We start from the raw sequence: 17,531 nt of genomic DNA, 5'->3' as shown, positions 1-17,531 counted from the left end.
GCTGCAACAACTCGGTGACCTGCTGCTGGGCGGAAAAAAAACAAAGAGACAGAATAAGTGAGTCAGCGAGGCAGAAAAGATGCTTATTTTCTTCTCACACTGACAAATGTTTCTAAAAAAAATACAGAAATGACGTCAGAAACCTTTAAATCCACAACAGAGACACCAAACCAGCAGTTATATGTGTGTTTGTGAGCCAAGTGAGTCAAAATGAGCCAGAACTTGTTTTGCTTTAACTGAATGGAGATTGTAATCTGCGTCGTTTTAGTTTTAAATTGATTTTACAAGCTTTCAGCATTACAAAGTTAAAGCACATTATTGCACAACGGTGGTTTGTGCTATGGCTCAATAAAAAGGTCAGTTCTTAAAGGGGCTAATAATTTTGACCCTGGTAGTTTTTGTTTTTTGTGAAATAATTTTGTTTCTGTGTGCAAAGTAAAATAATGTAAGCATCCAAAATGAAACTAGGATGTTTGAAAAAGCTGTGTTAAAAATTGTTTGCTTTGTTTAATTGCAATTGGGAAATACTTTTTAAAAAAGGAAGTTTTCATAGCTAATAACATGGCAACAGACGAGCTTTATGAACATTGATTCTCTCACTGATCAACTACAATCAGAGACAGATTCATCTTTCAGTGGTCAAAACCTGATATTTAAATTTATTTGTGTTTAAAACAGGCACAAAGAGCCAGTGACATCTCAGCAGTTTGATGACATTCACAAATGACATTATAAAAGAACAACAGTAAGAAATCCTGATGAGATTCAAAGTTTGGCACATTTTTTACAGAGAAGCTGAAACTGAATACCTGTTGCAACATTAATCTCGTGGTTATTTTTACATTCAGACATGAAGCTCAGTGCGGTATGACAAAAAACATCTAAAAAAAAAAAAAATGTTAAGAAATTCTCTGATAAAAAAAGTTTTGAACACCAGGAGCTTCCTGCTTTTAAAAAGTGTTCAAAGTTCATCTGATTATGTGGCAACAAGTAGAAACTCCACCAGGAGCCGGTATCATGAGCAAACACTCAATATGATGGGATGTAAAAAAATATGATATATATATTATTATACATGGTTGTCTTTATTTAAGATGTTAAGAAGTTTTTGGTGCTTTTTGTTGACAAACCAACTACATATGGTTGTAGTATTAAAGAAACTGCAGCATTAATTAGGTTGGGTGGTGAATCATCTTTCTGTTTGTTACGTAGTTTCTTCGGGTGTTATTTTCATGTATTAATCACATTTTATTGTAAAGTAATTTATGCTCCTGAGCTCCCTCACGCTTCACTTTCCTGCAGTATCAACAATGTGCTAATGTTAGCTTATAAACGAAGTCCACTAACGTCCACAAACGGCCGAGAACCCGCCACAACACAGAGTCCTGAGTCAAAGCTAACGTTACTGTAAAGCTTGTGAAAGATACTGTCATACTGTGGTTAATGTTAGTTCTCATTCGTCAGAAATCAGACGAAGCGAACCGGCTTCGTGATCGCCAAAGATCGCTGGATAACACATTAATCTCGCTTCGTGATACAGGCACCTGGTGTGAGTTCAAAGTTCATCATGACAACGAGTTACTGGAGCTGGGATTCAAACATCCGGATCGCTGAGAGACAAATAAAGCTTGGACCTCTTTTCCTTTCATGATCGGTTTTAAAAAGGTCTGAACTGTAAACGAAAAAGGTGAAAATCTGATTAGCTGCAGACAGAAAAAACGAATGGAGCAAAACTCTTGTGCTTTCGTCCTTTTATCTTTTTCCTTCAGCAGGACAGTCGGTTCAATAATCAGCTGTTTGTCTTTGTGCAATAACAGAGCGTCCTCACTCGTCGTCCTCGGTCCTCCCGACAGCTACGACCTCCCCGACGGAGACCAGATTTCATCCTGAGAGTCCGAGTCGTCCAATCCGAAACCTCCTTTCCCGCCGTCTGCTCTGGCGCGTGAAGCGGCGCCGTTGATGTCGTTCAGCGGCACGTAGGAGTAGTCTCGATGTTCGGGGAGGCGAGCCGCCACCGAGCCGCGACAGACCTGCACGAGGTGAACCAGCAGGCTGACCGACAGCAGCGAGGCCAGAGTGAAGGTGATTATCAGCCACGTTCGCCTGAGGAGAGACGGACGAGGTTACAGCTCCGTGAGCAAAACCAAAAACATACAAAGACGGACGTGCATCCGTACTGAAAGGCATTGTAAAGAGACCAATACGGAAACCAAGTGAGTCAGTGATTAAGTAATCAGGTTATTGGAAGGACAGAGTCAGAGTCCTGGTCGGGTACAGACAGCATTAGCATATGCAACAGCGCACCGTTAAGTGACTTCCTGTGGATTTATACATGCCGTCTCTTTGTTTCGATATCGGCGTTACATATCGCTCACCCTGATTTCTAAATATCTGCGACTACACATATTTTTTACACTGTGTTCAGGCTCGTATATAATAAAACATCCGTACATTTGAACACAGATACAACAGAACATCTGTGGTCTCACCACAAACAACTGGTTTCAGTTCAAATGTTTGGTCAAATAAGGGTTAAAACCACCAAACCACCCTTCTTTTCCTCCATCTGTGACCAGAGTACCCGTTCACAAAGCGCTCTGCAGAAACCATAGCAACAACTAACAATTCCTCACTTGCATGTGAAAGGTAAGGAGGCTAATGAATGCGTCCCGTCCTCAGAGCGCCCGCCTTGTTTTCATGTAAAGGAGAGACGAGAAGCCAAAATCAGAGCGGAGGACACGACTGATCATTCCTCGTTAAATATCTCACGTCACACGGATTTCTCGTCCTTCCTTCCTTCATTTGACATCTCTTCCGTTCATCTTGAATTGGTTTTAACTTAAAGCCACACTGAGAGAAGAACAGAACCTCCTCACACAATGTGTGTTTAACAGAGGTTTAACATTTGGCTGGCAGATGGGAGGATTTCACACCTCGACACATTTTCTGAGAGAGAGAAACCTTTGTGTCGACCAACCAGTGATTATACAACAAAAAAATAGACAAATAAACCTTTCTAGTCTTTTCTAAAACATCTCAAAATGAGAGAACTGTGACCATTTTTAAAGGAGATGGTTTATTAAACGAGAGATGGACAGCGGGGTTCACGTGACTCGACCTTTGACACTTACTCTGTCAGATGAGGCTGCTCTCGGTGAGCTTCTTCGTCTCTTCTCCAAGATGTAAACATCTGTTTGGCCAGACAATGTCCAGCTGTGGAGAGAGAAAGGAGAAGAGGACTGTTTGTTATTAAGAGTTAAAAAAAGAAACATCAGCTCATTAATGCGAGATCAATATTTATATGAACTCTTTGGTAAAGAAAAAAGAAGTGTGTCAATGTAGAGTTCCTGACCCAGTATTGATGTATTCTTGAAATAATTTAATAAATGATCTCAAAGGATAATGGCCAACAAAGCTTCAGGGACACATAATAAGCCTATTAAGTCTGTTTGATTGTTAAAAATGATAAAAATACATAATACACACAGAGAATTGAATATTCCTGCAGTTACTGAGCTCACTATTTGGGTTAATTGCACAGTTTTGAATATTAATACGAAACATCCATAAAATATGTCACTTAAGCGAGGGGTCTTCAGTTTGATAGAAGCACTGTTACAGTGCGTATGGAGCTGAGCAGTCCTGGAGAGCATCATAAGATATATATAGATCTATCTATAGATCTATATATTACAATACAAACACTGACTCACAGTCTCAGTACTCAATGCACCAATGATTCTTCATGCTTGTTGAATAAGACTAAAACTAAAGACATTTCCTGTATATTTAGTTAATTTAGTTCACAATATCGCTTCAGTTCAAGTCTAGTTTTTATTTTAGTTTTAGTAAACTATAATCCCCTCAGCCCTCAACCTTCCCAGCATGTAGGAGAAGCTACGGTGTACCTGTAAAGATCCACTCTGGGTTATATTCAGGTAATGAAAACATACTGATGATGAATATTAGATTACATTTCTGACAATAGATCCTCCTCAATGTTAAACACTTTAAAGCCCTTTAAATTATCACCCGCCTGTTTGTGTCTCAGTCAAAATTCAAACCAGAACGAGGAGATAAATCCAATTCAGCTTAATTTAATATGAATTATGGGTGAAATACGAAACAAAAACAGGTACATTTACCATCCAATAGTCATTTAAAGACAATTATTGGTAATTTGAGGGAAAGAACTGATTTAAAGGAACAGTTGAACATGTTTGGAAATATGCTTATTTGCTTTCGAGGAAACAAATGATGCGTGTGTGTTAAGTACAGAGCTGAACCCCGGAGGCAATCAGCAAAATGACATGTTAATGAGTGAACTTTAAAAGCTCTGGTAGGTTTACATCTACATCCAGTCTCTCTGAGTCTTTATAGAGTTTGTGGGAGCTGAAACATTTCCAGTCCTCCCAGTTGAGTCGATACAGCTCTGTTTGGACAGACGCCAACAAAGACTGGACTGTTTTAACTTCTGCTCAATGCAAACAGTCAAACATTTACTAAACGTGAGCACACACAGACACACACACACACACACACACACACACACACACACACAGACACACACACACACACACACACACACTGTGATAAACACTCTTTGTCAGTGTCTCCCTCTCAGTCTCGAAGTGGTGGAGATATATTTGTGTCAGAATCGGTGCGTACAGATGATTGATTGGAGGTTACAACTGGTGAGGATCATGTTCAATATCAGATCAATAACACACCAATAATCTCTAATAAGTGTATGATGTAAACGAGGAAGAGGAAGAGGAAGTTGGGAGGCTGCAGGGAGATAATCAGCTGTATGTAAACTGTGTATGTGTGTGTGTACCTCTGTGTAAGGTGTAGTTGGTCTCTTTTCTCAGCGTGGCGTTACAGCTTCCTGTCTGGGGGTCACATGGACACAGGTCGTCACAGCGACACTCCTGAGCGCAGGACGGACCGAAGAAACCCAGAGGACACGCTGACACACAGACACACAGGGAGTAAGTCAAATCTTCTAAAAACGAACCGGCTCAGATGCTGCAGCGCGAAGCAGAGCTACCTTGGTCACACGTGTTGCCGTGGAAACCAGAGGGGCAGGTGCAGCGTCCGTGGACGGGGTCGCAGGAACCGCCGTTGACACAGGCGCAGGTTTGGTTGCAGGCGTCGCCATAGAAACCTGGAAGGCACTCTTCAAACAAGAGAAGAAATCGACGTTAAAGGAACTCCATCCACTAAAAAGGCTAACACTAAAGGCTAACGTGTGTGTGTGTGTGTGTGTGTGTGTGTGTGTGTGTGTGTGTGTGTGTGTGTGTGTCTCCTGATTACCTCGGCTGCAGTTGTTTCCTCTCCATCCAGCATCACAGACACAGCCCTCTGCGACAGTGCAGACAAACAGTGAGTCATTCTAAGGTAATAAAAACACAACAATTCCTATATTCAGGTGATTATACACTAAATCCTAAATGTTACTGAACCTTTAATATATTGCTGGGTGGTTTAAGAAGAGCTTTATTGTGCTTTGTTTCAAGCAGGTAAACCATCTGATTTTAAAAACAAAGCTTAAAGTTTCATTCTTGATGTCGGGAAGTCCGTCGTAAACTGTTTAAAGCTCTGGTACATAAGTGAGAAAGTGAACCCTGAGTTATTTTAAGTGATGAATGATATATTGCATTACAGGAAGCAGCACATGTAACAGGTATTTTAGTCTTCTTCCTTTTGTTATTCATCTTCCTGCAGTTTAACTGTGTCTGCGTTTCCTCCTAAACTAAACTAAATATTACAAACCCCTCTGAGTAGTCCCGAACCTCCTCCGAGACCTTCCCGGTTGTATAAAGTGAACAAATAAAAACACAGAAAGTCAAATAAATGAGATTCAGCTGAGCTCCGCCTCCACACTCACTGGCAGTGCAGACGCCGTGGGGGCCGCAGGTCGGCGGCTGACACACCAGAGAGTCACAGGCGGCGCCCCGCCAGCCCTCCTGACACCGACAGCGTCCGTCCACGCAGTCTCCGTGTCCGCTGCAGTTCGCCGGCTGGCAGCGCCGCGGGTGAACGCACAGGATGGTGGAGACGTTCCGGCCACAGCGCCACCTGCTGTCCGATTCACTGTGAGGGGGAGGGAGGGGGGTGGCGTTTATTTGTTTGTTTGGTGTTTTAAGGCGAGGAAGGCGACATCAGATCTGTGTGCGGTGATCAGGTGATGTGTCATAGAGCCACAAGGAGACTAATGAGTTAAATGTTCATTAACTCTTTTACAAAAAGCCAAAAAGCAACTCAAATGTTGAAAAACTGAGGACTTCTTTTTCTAATGTTGCTGCTTTAATCAAACTTTTCCAAGGCGATACTTCAGGAAACACTAAGAGGGCTTCGTATTGAAGGCAGAGTGAAGAGAAGACTTTGTTCCTCGCGTACGGAGGATTAATTGGCTCACCAGTGATCAGAGGGGTAGCTGGCCAATGATCCATCAGTCACGTAGGTGGAAGACCCGCCTCCATCCAGATTAATGGCATTGATGACTCCGTACTTCTTCAGAAAGTCGGCCACCTCCCAAAGATTCATACTGTACCGACAGAGAAACAGAAGAGTAACGGGATGAGGTTCAGACCGACAGTTCAAAGTGGAATAAATCTGACGTGTGCCAGAGTACAGACTGTTGTTATTCGTGAGCGGGAGGTCGTTGTTTGGTCCCATCTGACTTTTACACGTTGTTATTGAGCGGCCGGTGTCCTGATATTGAGCGGAGACGTACAGAGGGCTGCTCTGACATGTCATCTTGTTGTGCTTCTCAAAGCCAGATCATTAACACCAACCCATTAATCTCCACAGTCGCTGCACCGAGGGTGGGTGGGTGGGAGGTGGGGGAGAGGCAGATCAATACAATCGATTGGTTGATAGATCTTAGTGGGTTGAGGTGACATGAGCCCAGGTTCAGAGAGTTTAGTGCTTGTTATTGGCAAGAATCTGGTGATACAATACGTATCTAGGAATGGGAAGCGATAAGATTATATTGAGACCAGCGACGTCACAATAACAGATATTTCTGATGGCAAACTTCTGAAAACGTGACGGTACACACTTTTGTACAGTACTGTAAGTACCAGGGAATCAATTCTTCCCAACCTGATGGGTCACCTTCCTGTACAGCTAATGACTGTCGCACAGTTTCTGCAGAGAAACACTCAAACACACGACTTTATCAGTGATTTGAGTGAAACTGGATCAGATTTTATGGAGAGAAAATTGTCTGGATTTCCCTCTGACGTCCTCCGACTAACTGATAATGTAGATTTACGACAATAAACTCAATTTCTTTGTATTTTTATATGAAAATCTAATATTTTTGGTGATTTATGGGAGTTTTTCAGATAAAAGAAGCAAACTGTCGCTAACTGTGACATTAAATGCTGTTAACTAGTTAGCTTGGTAAGAAAACACCTTTACTTTATTCTCTGTAGTCAAACTGTCACATTCAGTCCACTAATGGATCCACTACAGCTACGTAACAAACAGCGCTACTGACTCACTAACTGCCTGTTTGTAAAGGAAATACATAAATATGAGGAAGCAAACAGCTCTCTGACTCCTAGTAGACAATAACTGTCAGATCCATCTTAACCTTCAGTAACTCGTCATGTTTTGTTTGTAGAAGAACTGAATGGCTTTGTGGACACATTTCACTGATCTCACAGCCGGTTTTAAGATTATTACTGCTGGTTTATTTTTTTATTGTTTGCCTTGTAACATCAAACCAATCAGGAAGCAAACAGACAGGCTGAATAAGACTCTTTGTGAGTTCAGATGATTACATTTAAGTTCCTGTTTCCTTGTTTTTTTTCTGCATTTGATTTTGTCTTCTTTGACGTTCATGTGCCAAAACGAAACCTGTTATGAAACGTGTTCCCAGTATGAGGCTTGCAAGGCTTTAAGGCTGGGCTTCAAACCACAACCAACCGTAATACCTTAACAGTACCGACCACAGTGAGTCTGTAGTTGTGATTACTTAGTCGTACATTCAGGATATATACTATATACACCCTTACAGCCTTTATTTAAGCTAACCATGTCAAACAGAAGGATCCATCCACAGTGAACAGATAAAGAAACTCCAAAGAGCATAGAGCTTGTTTTTTGTGTTTGGCTCAGCGGGGCTCAGGCATGCAAAATCAAACCCTGCATATTTAATTCCTAGTTGGGGCACTTTGTATTGACTCAAAGGCCCTGTGAGTCACTTTGTGTTAATGGAATAAATTATCATGTGTTTTTCTCACGTCCACATCTGTGTCTGCTCGCTCTTCCTTCCCCCAGAGAGGGACTCACTCTTTCATCCTACTTACTGGGTGTTAAGTAGAGCAGAGGAAGGGAGCTGCTCTTACCCTCTTATCCCAGTCTGTCCATCGATCTGAAACAGGATCAGTCTGCCCTCGGCGTCGTGGCCCACCGCCGTCCGGGCCGACACGACATCCACAAATGTTTTGAGGAGCCCTGCGAGAGGAGCAAGAAGAAGGTAAACACAATTGATTGTGGACTCTGTGTTCCTTGAGGCAAAAAGCTCTCACAGAGTACTCGATGTTTTCTTTTCTTCACCCAGGAGCTTCTTCAAGTCTAACACGTCGGATTCAACTACTGAGGTGCAACGACGTGAGCTCGTCTGCACTGGAAATATCAAGTCTGACAAAAACAAACCTCATCCTTTTCTGTAGAGGACAGAAGGAGCAGATACAAACACAGAATACAAAGTCAGGCACATCGTGTTAAGACAGGTTCACATGGTCTTGAAACAATACTTGCACGCCCATATTTATTTTCACAGAGTTATCGGCCTAGGTTATCGGTCCTCCTCCCCATCCTGGCTGCACAGAGATCCCTTCTTATCCTTAAGTTAAGTTATGTTCTATATGTAGTTGAGTTCTTACATTATCCCAAATGTTTCCAACAATGTTCAAACATTTTATTCAGGTAACGCTGCGTTTCACCGGTCGCCTGTCGATGGCGTCAGATCCCCTTTGTGCCTGCGTCAGCGTTGTGGTTGTCTGCCAGAAGCTGTCATACATTGACTGTTGATTCAGTCTGAAGTCACATTGTTACCATCCACTGTTTAGATCTTGGTGCTTTTTAACTCTAGATTTGAACCGGATGAAGGATTTTAGTCATCGGACGTCTGGATCTTAAGTTATCAGAGAAACAAGCTGAGCTAACGTTAGCAGCAGCTCGGCTCGCAGCCCCTCCGGGACGTCCTTTGTCTGTCCAACAGCGTGGGAGAAGCAGTGATTGTTAAGGTGGAACTGCTTTATTCAGTGTGTTTAGTGGTTTTAATCAGCGGGTCTGTTAGGAGGAGACCTGACCACTGCAGTGTACCATTTGGTGGTATTAATAACTATTAAGGCAAAAGAACATCTTATAGCTGCGATTAGTATGAAATGCCACATTGGTTGCCTGTGATCTGTCTGATGAGAGCCGCCCCAAGGAAAGTGATATTTGCCAATTCTTCATTGTATAGCCGTAATATTTTATAGCTTCTGAAACGCTCCAGGTTGAAGCTGCGGACCGAAACTCGCAGACGTGGCATCATAGAGGCGTGCCCAGTGGAAATAAGGTGTCGAAGATGACCATTTTATTTATCTAACTTAGTAGTAGTACTGGTAACTAGGGATGTTCCTGGTGACTCATTTTGCTGATGTAAAATTCAAATTCAGACTATTTAAGTAGTTTAAAAGTAAGAAAACAATCAAAATTGAGCAAAATTTAAACATTAATAAAATATTACAATGAGTTTAACCGACTCGCGAGGGTAGCACATCCCTACTGTTAACTTTTAAAGGCAGTTTCCCAATTTGTTATTGACTCAAGTTCGTGTTGAAAGAAATGTTGGTTGTCCCAAAAAGCCACACGATGCCACGGCGGTCAGTGGGAGGACGTCTCTACAGAGCTTTTAAAATCGCTGCCACGAAGCTGAGGTCAAGTGTCAGCATTATGTAAACAATGACAGATCAGTTCAGAGAAGCCTCAGCCTTATTTATTAAAGAGGTGTGTGTGTGTGTGTGTGTGTGTGTGTGTACTTTGGTTGGTGCTCTTGTCGCCGTTAATCAAACATGGCAGTGTTGTGTTTTGGTGGTGTGATGTGAGTCCCGTCGGGTCACAGATGAGTTTCTGTGTTATGTAAAAGCGGCTGAGATACAGTTACATTTAATTACTGCTGAACTGAAGCTGATCCAGTTTCTACCTCCCAGCCCGGGCCGAGCTCAGGAGAACTGATCCTGGACAACCAGGGTTTATTTACAATCTGTACCTGTCACTATGGCAACATATGCCCTGAAACTAACCTTATACAGCAGATTAACTCAATCTTAACCTCGACAACAGAGTTAACTGTTCTGATCTTATAGATCAGTGGTTCCCAAAGTGGAGGTCGCCAAATTTCGTTGATTTCTGTGAAGAAAACTAAATGGAATATTCATTTTTAAAGTTTAGATTATTATGTAAATTCTAATCTTTTAAGCCCTGTACACAAGTTATACTGACCGAGCCTTTACTCTCTGATAAACAGCAAACAATGGTCGAGTGTCAGAGAGAGGAAAACACTGAATTTGTCCAAAAAAGCCTTTTAAGTGTTTACAATTGGTAAAACCAATTAAAAAATACATAACACAGACATAAAAAGTATAAAAAAATATGAGGAAAACTAATTTCTGATGCAATATTTTGAGAGTTACTGAATTGAATATAATATTAAATCCATAAAATATGTCACTTAGTCAAGAGGTCGTCGGTTTAATGAACCATGTAGACGTTATAGACGATCCAATCGACTTCTGTAGTGTTTGATTGGACAGAAAACTGAACCCTGCAGGCAGACAGGAAGCCGTCTGCCTGTGGATGTGAATGTAGATGTATATATATATGTACCCGTCTCCTGGGTCTTGTCGCACTCGGCCTTCAGACTCTCGCTGATGTAAACCTCGCCGTTCCTCAACAACCACACCACACCGCTGACCAGCTGGACGAAGGGGTTGGACTGGTCCAAAACATCTTCCTGCGACAGATACCTGGGTTTAGACATGAAGTAGTACACAGGTGTTATCAGGATGAATTATAATAACTTTTGATGATCCTTGATTATGATTTGTAATCTAGTGCCATCATCAGGTCCAATACTTTAATTTTATTCACTGATGAAGGTCTTTTATTCTTACTTCTGATCTCTATGTGAGTGGGTCACTTTTACCAGGAGGTGTAAACAGCCCAACTGTTGCCTCACTGTGGGAAACAATGAAGCAATACTTCCTATTTTAGGTCAGAGGCAGGTGTGTTTTCACACAGAAGAACCGAGCAGGACAATAACTGGTTGTATCAAGTCTGAGGTTTACTGCGTGTGAGGAACATAAATGTTATTTTAGCTTCACTTTCTCAGGATGATTGACACAAAAACCCCACGCAGACTGTTGTTCCAGAGTTTACTGACCTCAGGTATCAAACAAACAAGTAAAATTGACTTTTTCGTGGTTTATAGATAAAATGTGTGTTTGTGTAAGTGTTGACCTTACAGTGGCATTGTAAATATCCAGAGCTATCCTTGGGGAGCATTCTAGGAAGGACTTAATCAGCAGAACTATTTTAAATGTTAGGTTGATTTTCAGTGAGCAGTATTTAAAGGAAGAAGAGTCTGAAAGCAGCAGAGAGCCATGTTCACATTAACATCCACACATTGTGTTTTCGTGTGTAGTTCATTAAACTGAACCAGAGGTTAGAAGTTACCGGTCCACTGGCAAACAGGAAGTCACTAAACTGCAAATGCGGGTTTACTTGAGATAACGCAGGCGGGCACAGGAAGCACCGTGGAGTGAGAGCGGAGGTCAGGTGCAGACGGGCAGAGAGAGAGGAGACTGAAAGCAGTTTGTGTTTATGTAAAATGTAGTTTCTGACTGTTAAATGAAACGTTCCCACTCTGATGATAACATGAAGAATGGTGGCCCGTGCCTTATCAAAATAAAAGCTGCTGGTATGCTGACTGTTGTAATCTGGCAGATTTTGTAGTTGGTAAAACATCTCGCTGTATTTCCAGGAAAATAACATGTGTAAAAGTTGTTGTGAAATAAGCACAAGTCAGCTTTGACATTTTGTTGTTTATTCTAATAGTCTAAATATAAATATATATATATATATATATATATATATATTTGACCGGTTACTGACTCTAGTGGGAGCAGCTAGATGAGCTTGACTTTGTGGATGTCCGGTTGTTGTGGTGAAGGAATTCCCCCTGCCGTGATTTAGGGTGGCTGAACAGCGCAGTACCCATTTTTACTGCCATTTTTGTTCGTTTTCGTTTTTATAAAATCCTTTGTAAGGAGTACAGCTGCATAGGGTACAGTTAGATTGCTCTAGGGTGCTAAATCTCTGGTACCGCTAACTTTACTGCAATGGTTCTGAGCTTCATATTTTAGCCAGGATTTTGGGCCTCCTCGCAAAAAGTTGACTTACTTTCCGGCTTCGTGTTTCTGTTTGGTGGCTTAATATGTGTCCGACATCTCCAACAACATGTAACGGAGATGCTTCTTAACTCTAGCGAGTAAGTAAGACAACAGGTTTTTCATAGTTTGCGTGAAATGACCCTTTAACGTTGGGACTGTGGTTGGAGGTGGAGCTGGGCCTTACCCGAACACCAGGGTGCCGTCCCTCCTGATTCCAAACTGGGCGTTCTGCACGCCGCCGCCGTCCCTCACCATCCTGCCGTCGCTCACCACGTTGCCCAGACAGTAGCCTTTGGTGGTGTTGAAGAAGCCAGCGTTCTGGGCGTAAAGACACCCGGCAGCCTTCGCCGTTTCCTCCACCGACGCCGTGTGATTCATCCCGCAGCCGCCCGGCCCGCCCGGCTCCAGCACCGACAACGTCCTCAGCGGGTCGTGGACCACCGTCATGTGACCTGGGAACAAAGACGCGACGAGATGAGATGAAATAAATGAAGATTTTAATCAGTGTCTACTTAAATACGCAGTGTGGTCATGTTTCTTTAGTTTAATAATATTGCCACCTTCAACCCAGACTCTACTGTAGTAGTACTGTAAAGCAGGGTCCCTAATAGACACAGGTCTCTTTTAAAAGCCTGGTGGCTACACGTTTTGACAAATAAACGCAGGTCTCCAATAGAGGCCTGGTCTGGATTTTAGAGAAATTATCTTGATGTATAAAACCTCTTAAAACCCACCGGGTCGCCTGCTTGAGCGAGTTTTAAGTCGTTTCAATCTCCTACACAAATATAAATGTTTAACCTTCTGTCAGTATGAACATAATGAACATCATGAGATCAGTTATAGATTCTCCACAATTCAATCTTTCAATATATTTTACTAAAACTATCAACAACAAAGTATAACTTTAATTCATTCTGACTTACCGGTGAACAAAAGAGAAGGAAAACAACCTCTGAAGCATCATAATCATCATGTTAGTTGTCAAATTTGCTGAACAAAACCTCAAGAGAAGCAGCAGTTAGAGTTTAGTTTCGTGCTAAAGGAATTAAACGCCTGTCCCAAATAGAGGCTTGTCCCCAATAAAGGCAGGGGGAGTTCAGTGATTTAAGCAAATAAACTTCCGGGCTATTATTAGAAGTTTTACGGCACTTTAATGGATTAAATGGATCAGAGGTGAGGGAGTAAATCAATAAACAGAGAGGGATCGATCAATCAGAAGTTCATCAAACAAGGATTAGACTCAAATCATTTAAACTGTCCGTCACCGACCGTAAACCCACGTGGAGCGCCCGGGGACGTCCGATACGAACACCGTGGAGTCCGGCAGCCGGCTGTGGTCACTGGAGGGCCAGCTCTCGTGGGTGGTGTTGCCATGACGGACGGGCTGACAGTCTCTGACGTGGCGGTGAGAGTGGGAGGGGCCGTGGCCGTGGGCGTACGGCAGCAGGACGTCGTCGTTCATAGAGACCCTACGAGGAGAGGGAACCAAAACAAGATTAATAGAGGAAGAAAGTAACGGCTGTGTTGTTTCTATTGTTGTGTGTTTATTGGCCTAACAAAAGCCCCCAGCCTAAAGGGGCCCCCAGCCTAAAGGGGCCTTTTCTAAGTTGTTTCCATGTTTATTTATTTTGTTGTTTTCTTCGGTTTGGGCTGTAAATAAGTTGCACTGATCCACTGCTTGGAAGAAAGGGAAATAAAGAAATTTGGACTGACTGAACAGTTTCAAGGTCCCTTCCTTCCTGCATTCGCCGCTCGAGCAATCGTACAGCGGGATTTTGTTCCTTGTTGAGGATTTTAAAGCCTCCCACAGACGACACAAACGTTCCTTTCTCACTCGCTCTCTCCACAAGAACCAGAGATTCACCGATCCGGATCCAAAAACCCAAATTTTTATATCTGCCGACTCCAGTGTCTCTTTTTAAACGTGCATTCAGCCCATTGTGATTCCTCCGTTCTAAAATCTTCCAGGACTTTTTCTTGACAATAGCACAATAACACGACGACACATTAAATAAAGAAACAGAGTTATATTTACACTATATACAGCGTTTTATATCCAGATGTGACTGCCAACAGTCGGGTTTCAAACTAAATACGCACCCAGGTTTACGTAATGTGAGTGAGGGGCTGAAATACAACAGCATATAGTTCATGGTTCCAGGTATATTTGGTCATTTTAATCTGTTTCCAGGTGTTTCAGTGACTGGAAAACTAATCTCTAACGCTTGGGAAGTACCTGGAGTGTGACTGCATGCCCCGAGCAGCATGTCTGCCCCTCTCTCTACAACCCACCTGTCTTACACCTCCTTCCATCCTCTCCCTCTCTGGATCTCACACACACACACACACACACACACACACACACACGTATGAACAGCAGTCAAACAAATCAATAGAAACGTCAGATATCAGATGTTCACACAAACTCGACTTGCAATCAATTCAATCCGTAGATGGTGACCTAAACAATAAACACACTAGTTATAAATATAATATTTGCTGTCTAATATGGGGCCTTTGGTCTTACCGCAGGGGCCCCGGTTCGATTCCAACCGGCGGCCCTTTGCTGCATGTCCTCTCCCTTTCCTGTCTATCTTCACCTATCAAAATAAAGGCACGAAAAGCCCCCCAATTTATCTTTTAAAAATAAAATAACTCTGTCAGACTCTAAATGTTTCACAGTTTCTTTCAACCGTGTTTGTGTTTCAGGCTTTGTTGAATACATAATCCAACAGCGCCATCTTGTGTCTGCCGTGTGTGTGTGTGTGTGTGTGTGTCTGTGTTGTGTGTGTGTGTGTGTGTGTGTGTGTGAGTGTTGTGTGTGTGTGTGGTGTTGTGTGTGTGTGTGGTGTTGTGTGTGTGTGTGTGTGTGTGTGTGTGTGTTGTGTGTGTGTGTGGTGTTGTGTGTGTGTGTGTGTGTTGTGTGTGTGTGTGTGTGTGTTGTGTGTGTGTGTGTGTGTGAGTGTTGTGTGTGTGTGTGAGTGTTGTGTTGTGTGTGTGTGTGTGTGTTGTGTGTGTGTGTGAGTGTTGTGTGTGTGTGTGTGTGTTGTGTGTGTGTGTGAGTGTTGTGTGTGTGTGTGTGTGTGTTGTGTGTGTGTGTGTGTGTGTTGTGTGTGTGTGTGTGTGTGTGTGTGTGTGGTGTTGTGTGTGTGTGTGGTGTTGTGTGTGTGTGTGTGTGTGTGTGTCTGTGGTGTCTGTGTGTCTGTGTGTGTGTCTGTGTGTGTGTGTGTGTGTGTGTGTGTGTGTGTGTGTGTGTGTGTACAGAAACTGACAGTGAAGGATCAAACACACAGCAACAACTAACAATGTGAGCTGATCTACGTTTGAGTTATTGTAAATGTTGCAGTTAATAATTTATTGATTATTTGTTTGTTATTTTAAATGTTGCAGTTAATAATTTATTGATTATTTGTATGTTATTGTAAATGTTGCAGTTAATAATTTATTGATTATTTGTTTGTTATTGTAAATGTTGCAGTTAATAATTTATTGATTATTTGTATGTTATTGTAAATGTTGCAGTTAATAATTTATTGATTATTTGTTTGTTATTTTAAATGTTGCAGTTAATAATTTATTGATTATTTGTTTGTTATTGTAAATGTTGCAGTTAATAATTTATTGATTATTTGTTTGTTATTGTAAATGTTGCAGTTAATAATTTATTGATTATTTGTTTTTTTTAATTTATTGATTATTTGTTTGTTATTGTAAATGTTGCAGTTAATAATTTATTGATTATTTGTTTGAGTTATTGTAAATGTTGCAGTTAATAATTTATTGATTATTTGTTTGTTATTGTAAATGTTGCAGTTAATAATTTATTGATTATTTGTTTGTTATTGTAAATGTTGCAGTTAATAATTTATTGATTATTTGTATGTTATTGTAAATGTTGCAGTTAATAATTTATTGATTATTTGTTTGAGTTATTGTAAATGTTGCAGTTAATAATTTATTGATTATTTGTTTATTTGAGTTATTGTTTGTTATTTTAAATGTTGCAGTTAATAATTTATTGATTATTTGTTTGTTATTTGTAAATGTTGCAGTTAATAATTTATTGATTATTTGTTTGTTATTTTAAATGTTGCAGTTAATAATTTATTGATTATTTGTTTGTTATTGTAAATGTTGCAGTTAATAATTTATTGATTATTTGTTTGTTATTGTAAATGTTGCAGTTAATAATTTATTGATTATTTGTTTGTTATTGTAAATGTTGCAGTTAATAATTTATTGATTATTTGTATGTTATTGTAAATGTTGCAGTTAATAATTTATTGATTATTTGTATGTTATTGTAAATGTTGCAGTTAATAATTTATTGATTATTTGTATGTTTGAGGGAAGTGAAAGTCCTCTTTGTGTCTTAAATACTGAATATTGTTTCTCAACAGCTGGAAACTTCAGTAAAGGTTAACTACATTGAACCAAAAACAATAATAATTAAGTTATAAAAGTAAAATTAACTAATTTAACTGTTTGAAACGAAACAAGTTTAAACTCGATCTTTAGCCACGGCTAGCATTAGCATCCAGCTAAAGCCGGAAGCGTTGGTCTTACCGGGTGTTTGTGGCCTCGGACGGCCGGACACAGAGCCCCAGCAGCAGCCACACAAAGGGACATTTCACCGACACTGCGGCCATGTGAGGAGGGGAAACTATCCGGCCAAGGTCCCCTCTGCTCCCGCTGCTCCCGCTGCTCCTCGCATCCTCCAGCTAGCACACCGCAGCACAGTAAACAAACGGAGAAGGAACCACTTCCTGTTGGGCTACAAAATAAAAGCCGTATTGGCAGCGTCAGCCAACAATCAGCCATTTTATTTATAGATTTTAGTTTTTAGAAAAAAAACATTAAAAAGCTAATTCCTTAACCCTTTAAAGTCAAATATGTTCAAATACCACATAAAATGTTTTATTCAGTTGTCAAATTTGACTTATCTGACTCAAAATGTTAATATATATATATATATATATATATATATATATATATATATATATATATATATATATATATATATGTAACTCTATATAACTCTATATGTGTGTTTTTTAATAATTTTGGGTTTAT

General features: G+C 40.9%; 1 protein-coding gene across 3 annotated transcripts; it reads right to left on the bottom strand.

Annotated features, from left to right (window-relative positions):
- Positions 1–630: 630 nt before the first annotated feature.
- On the bottom strand, positions 631–17,214 carry nagpa (N-acetylglucosamine-1-phosphodiester alpha-N-acetylglucosaminidase). Of its 3 annotated transcripts, XM_051399344.1 has the most exons (12): positions 17,025–17,214; positions 13,728–13,927; positions 12,643–12,910; positions 10,894–11,033; positions 8,364–8,472; positions 6,422–6,550; positions 5,891–6,096; positions 5,317–5,364; positions 5,051–5,179; positions 4,838–4,969; positions 3,132–3,213; positions 631–2,103 (listed from the first exon to the last, which is right to left on the bottom strand). In XM_051399344.1, the coding sequence occupies exons 1-12, from the start codon at positions 17,105–17,107 to the stop codon at positions 1,854–1,856; spliced, it is 1,776 nt and encodes a 591-aa protein (XP_051255304.1). In that variant the 5' UTR covers positions 17,108–17,214; the 3' UTR covers positions 631–1,853. The 3 variants fall into 3 exon arrangements, with proteins under 3 accessions (XP_051255304.1, XP_051255305.1, XP_051255306.1); XM_051399345.1 differs by lacking the exons at positions 13,728–13,927; positions 17,025–17,214 and adding an exon at positions 13,382–13,721 and having other exon boundaries at positions 10,894–11,020; XM_051399346.1 differs by lacking the exons at positions 13,728–13,927; positions 17,025–17,214 and adding an exon at positions 13,382–13,718.
- Positions 17,215–17,531: the final 317 nt, after the last annotated feature.

Source organism: Dicentrarchus labrax, unplaced genomic scaffold (assembly GCF_905237075.1).
Source record: "Dicentrarchus labrax unplaced genomic scaffold, dlabrax2021, whole genome shotgun sequence".
In the NCBI taxonomy this organism is placed as follows: Eukaryota; Metazoa; Chordata; class Actinopteri; family Moronidae; genus Dicentrarchus; species Dicentrarchus labrax.
Note: the sequence above shows the minus strand (reverse complement) of the source record. Positions and strands in the feature narration are given on the sequence as shown.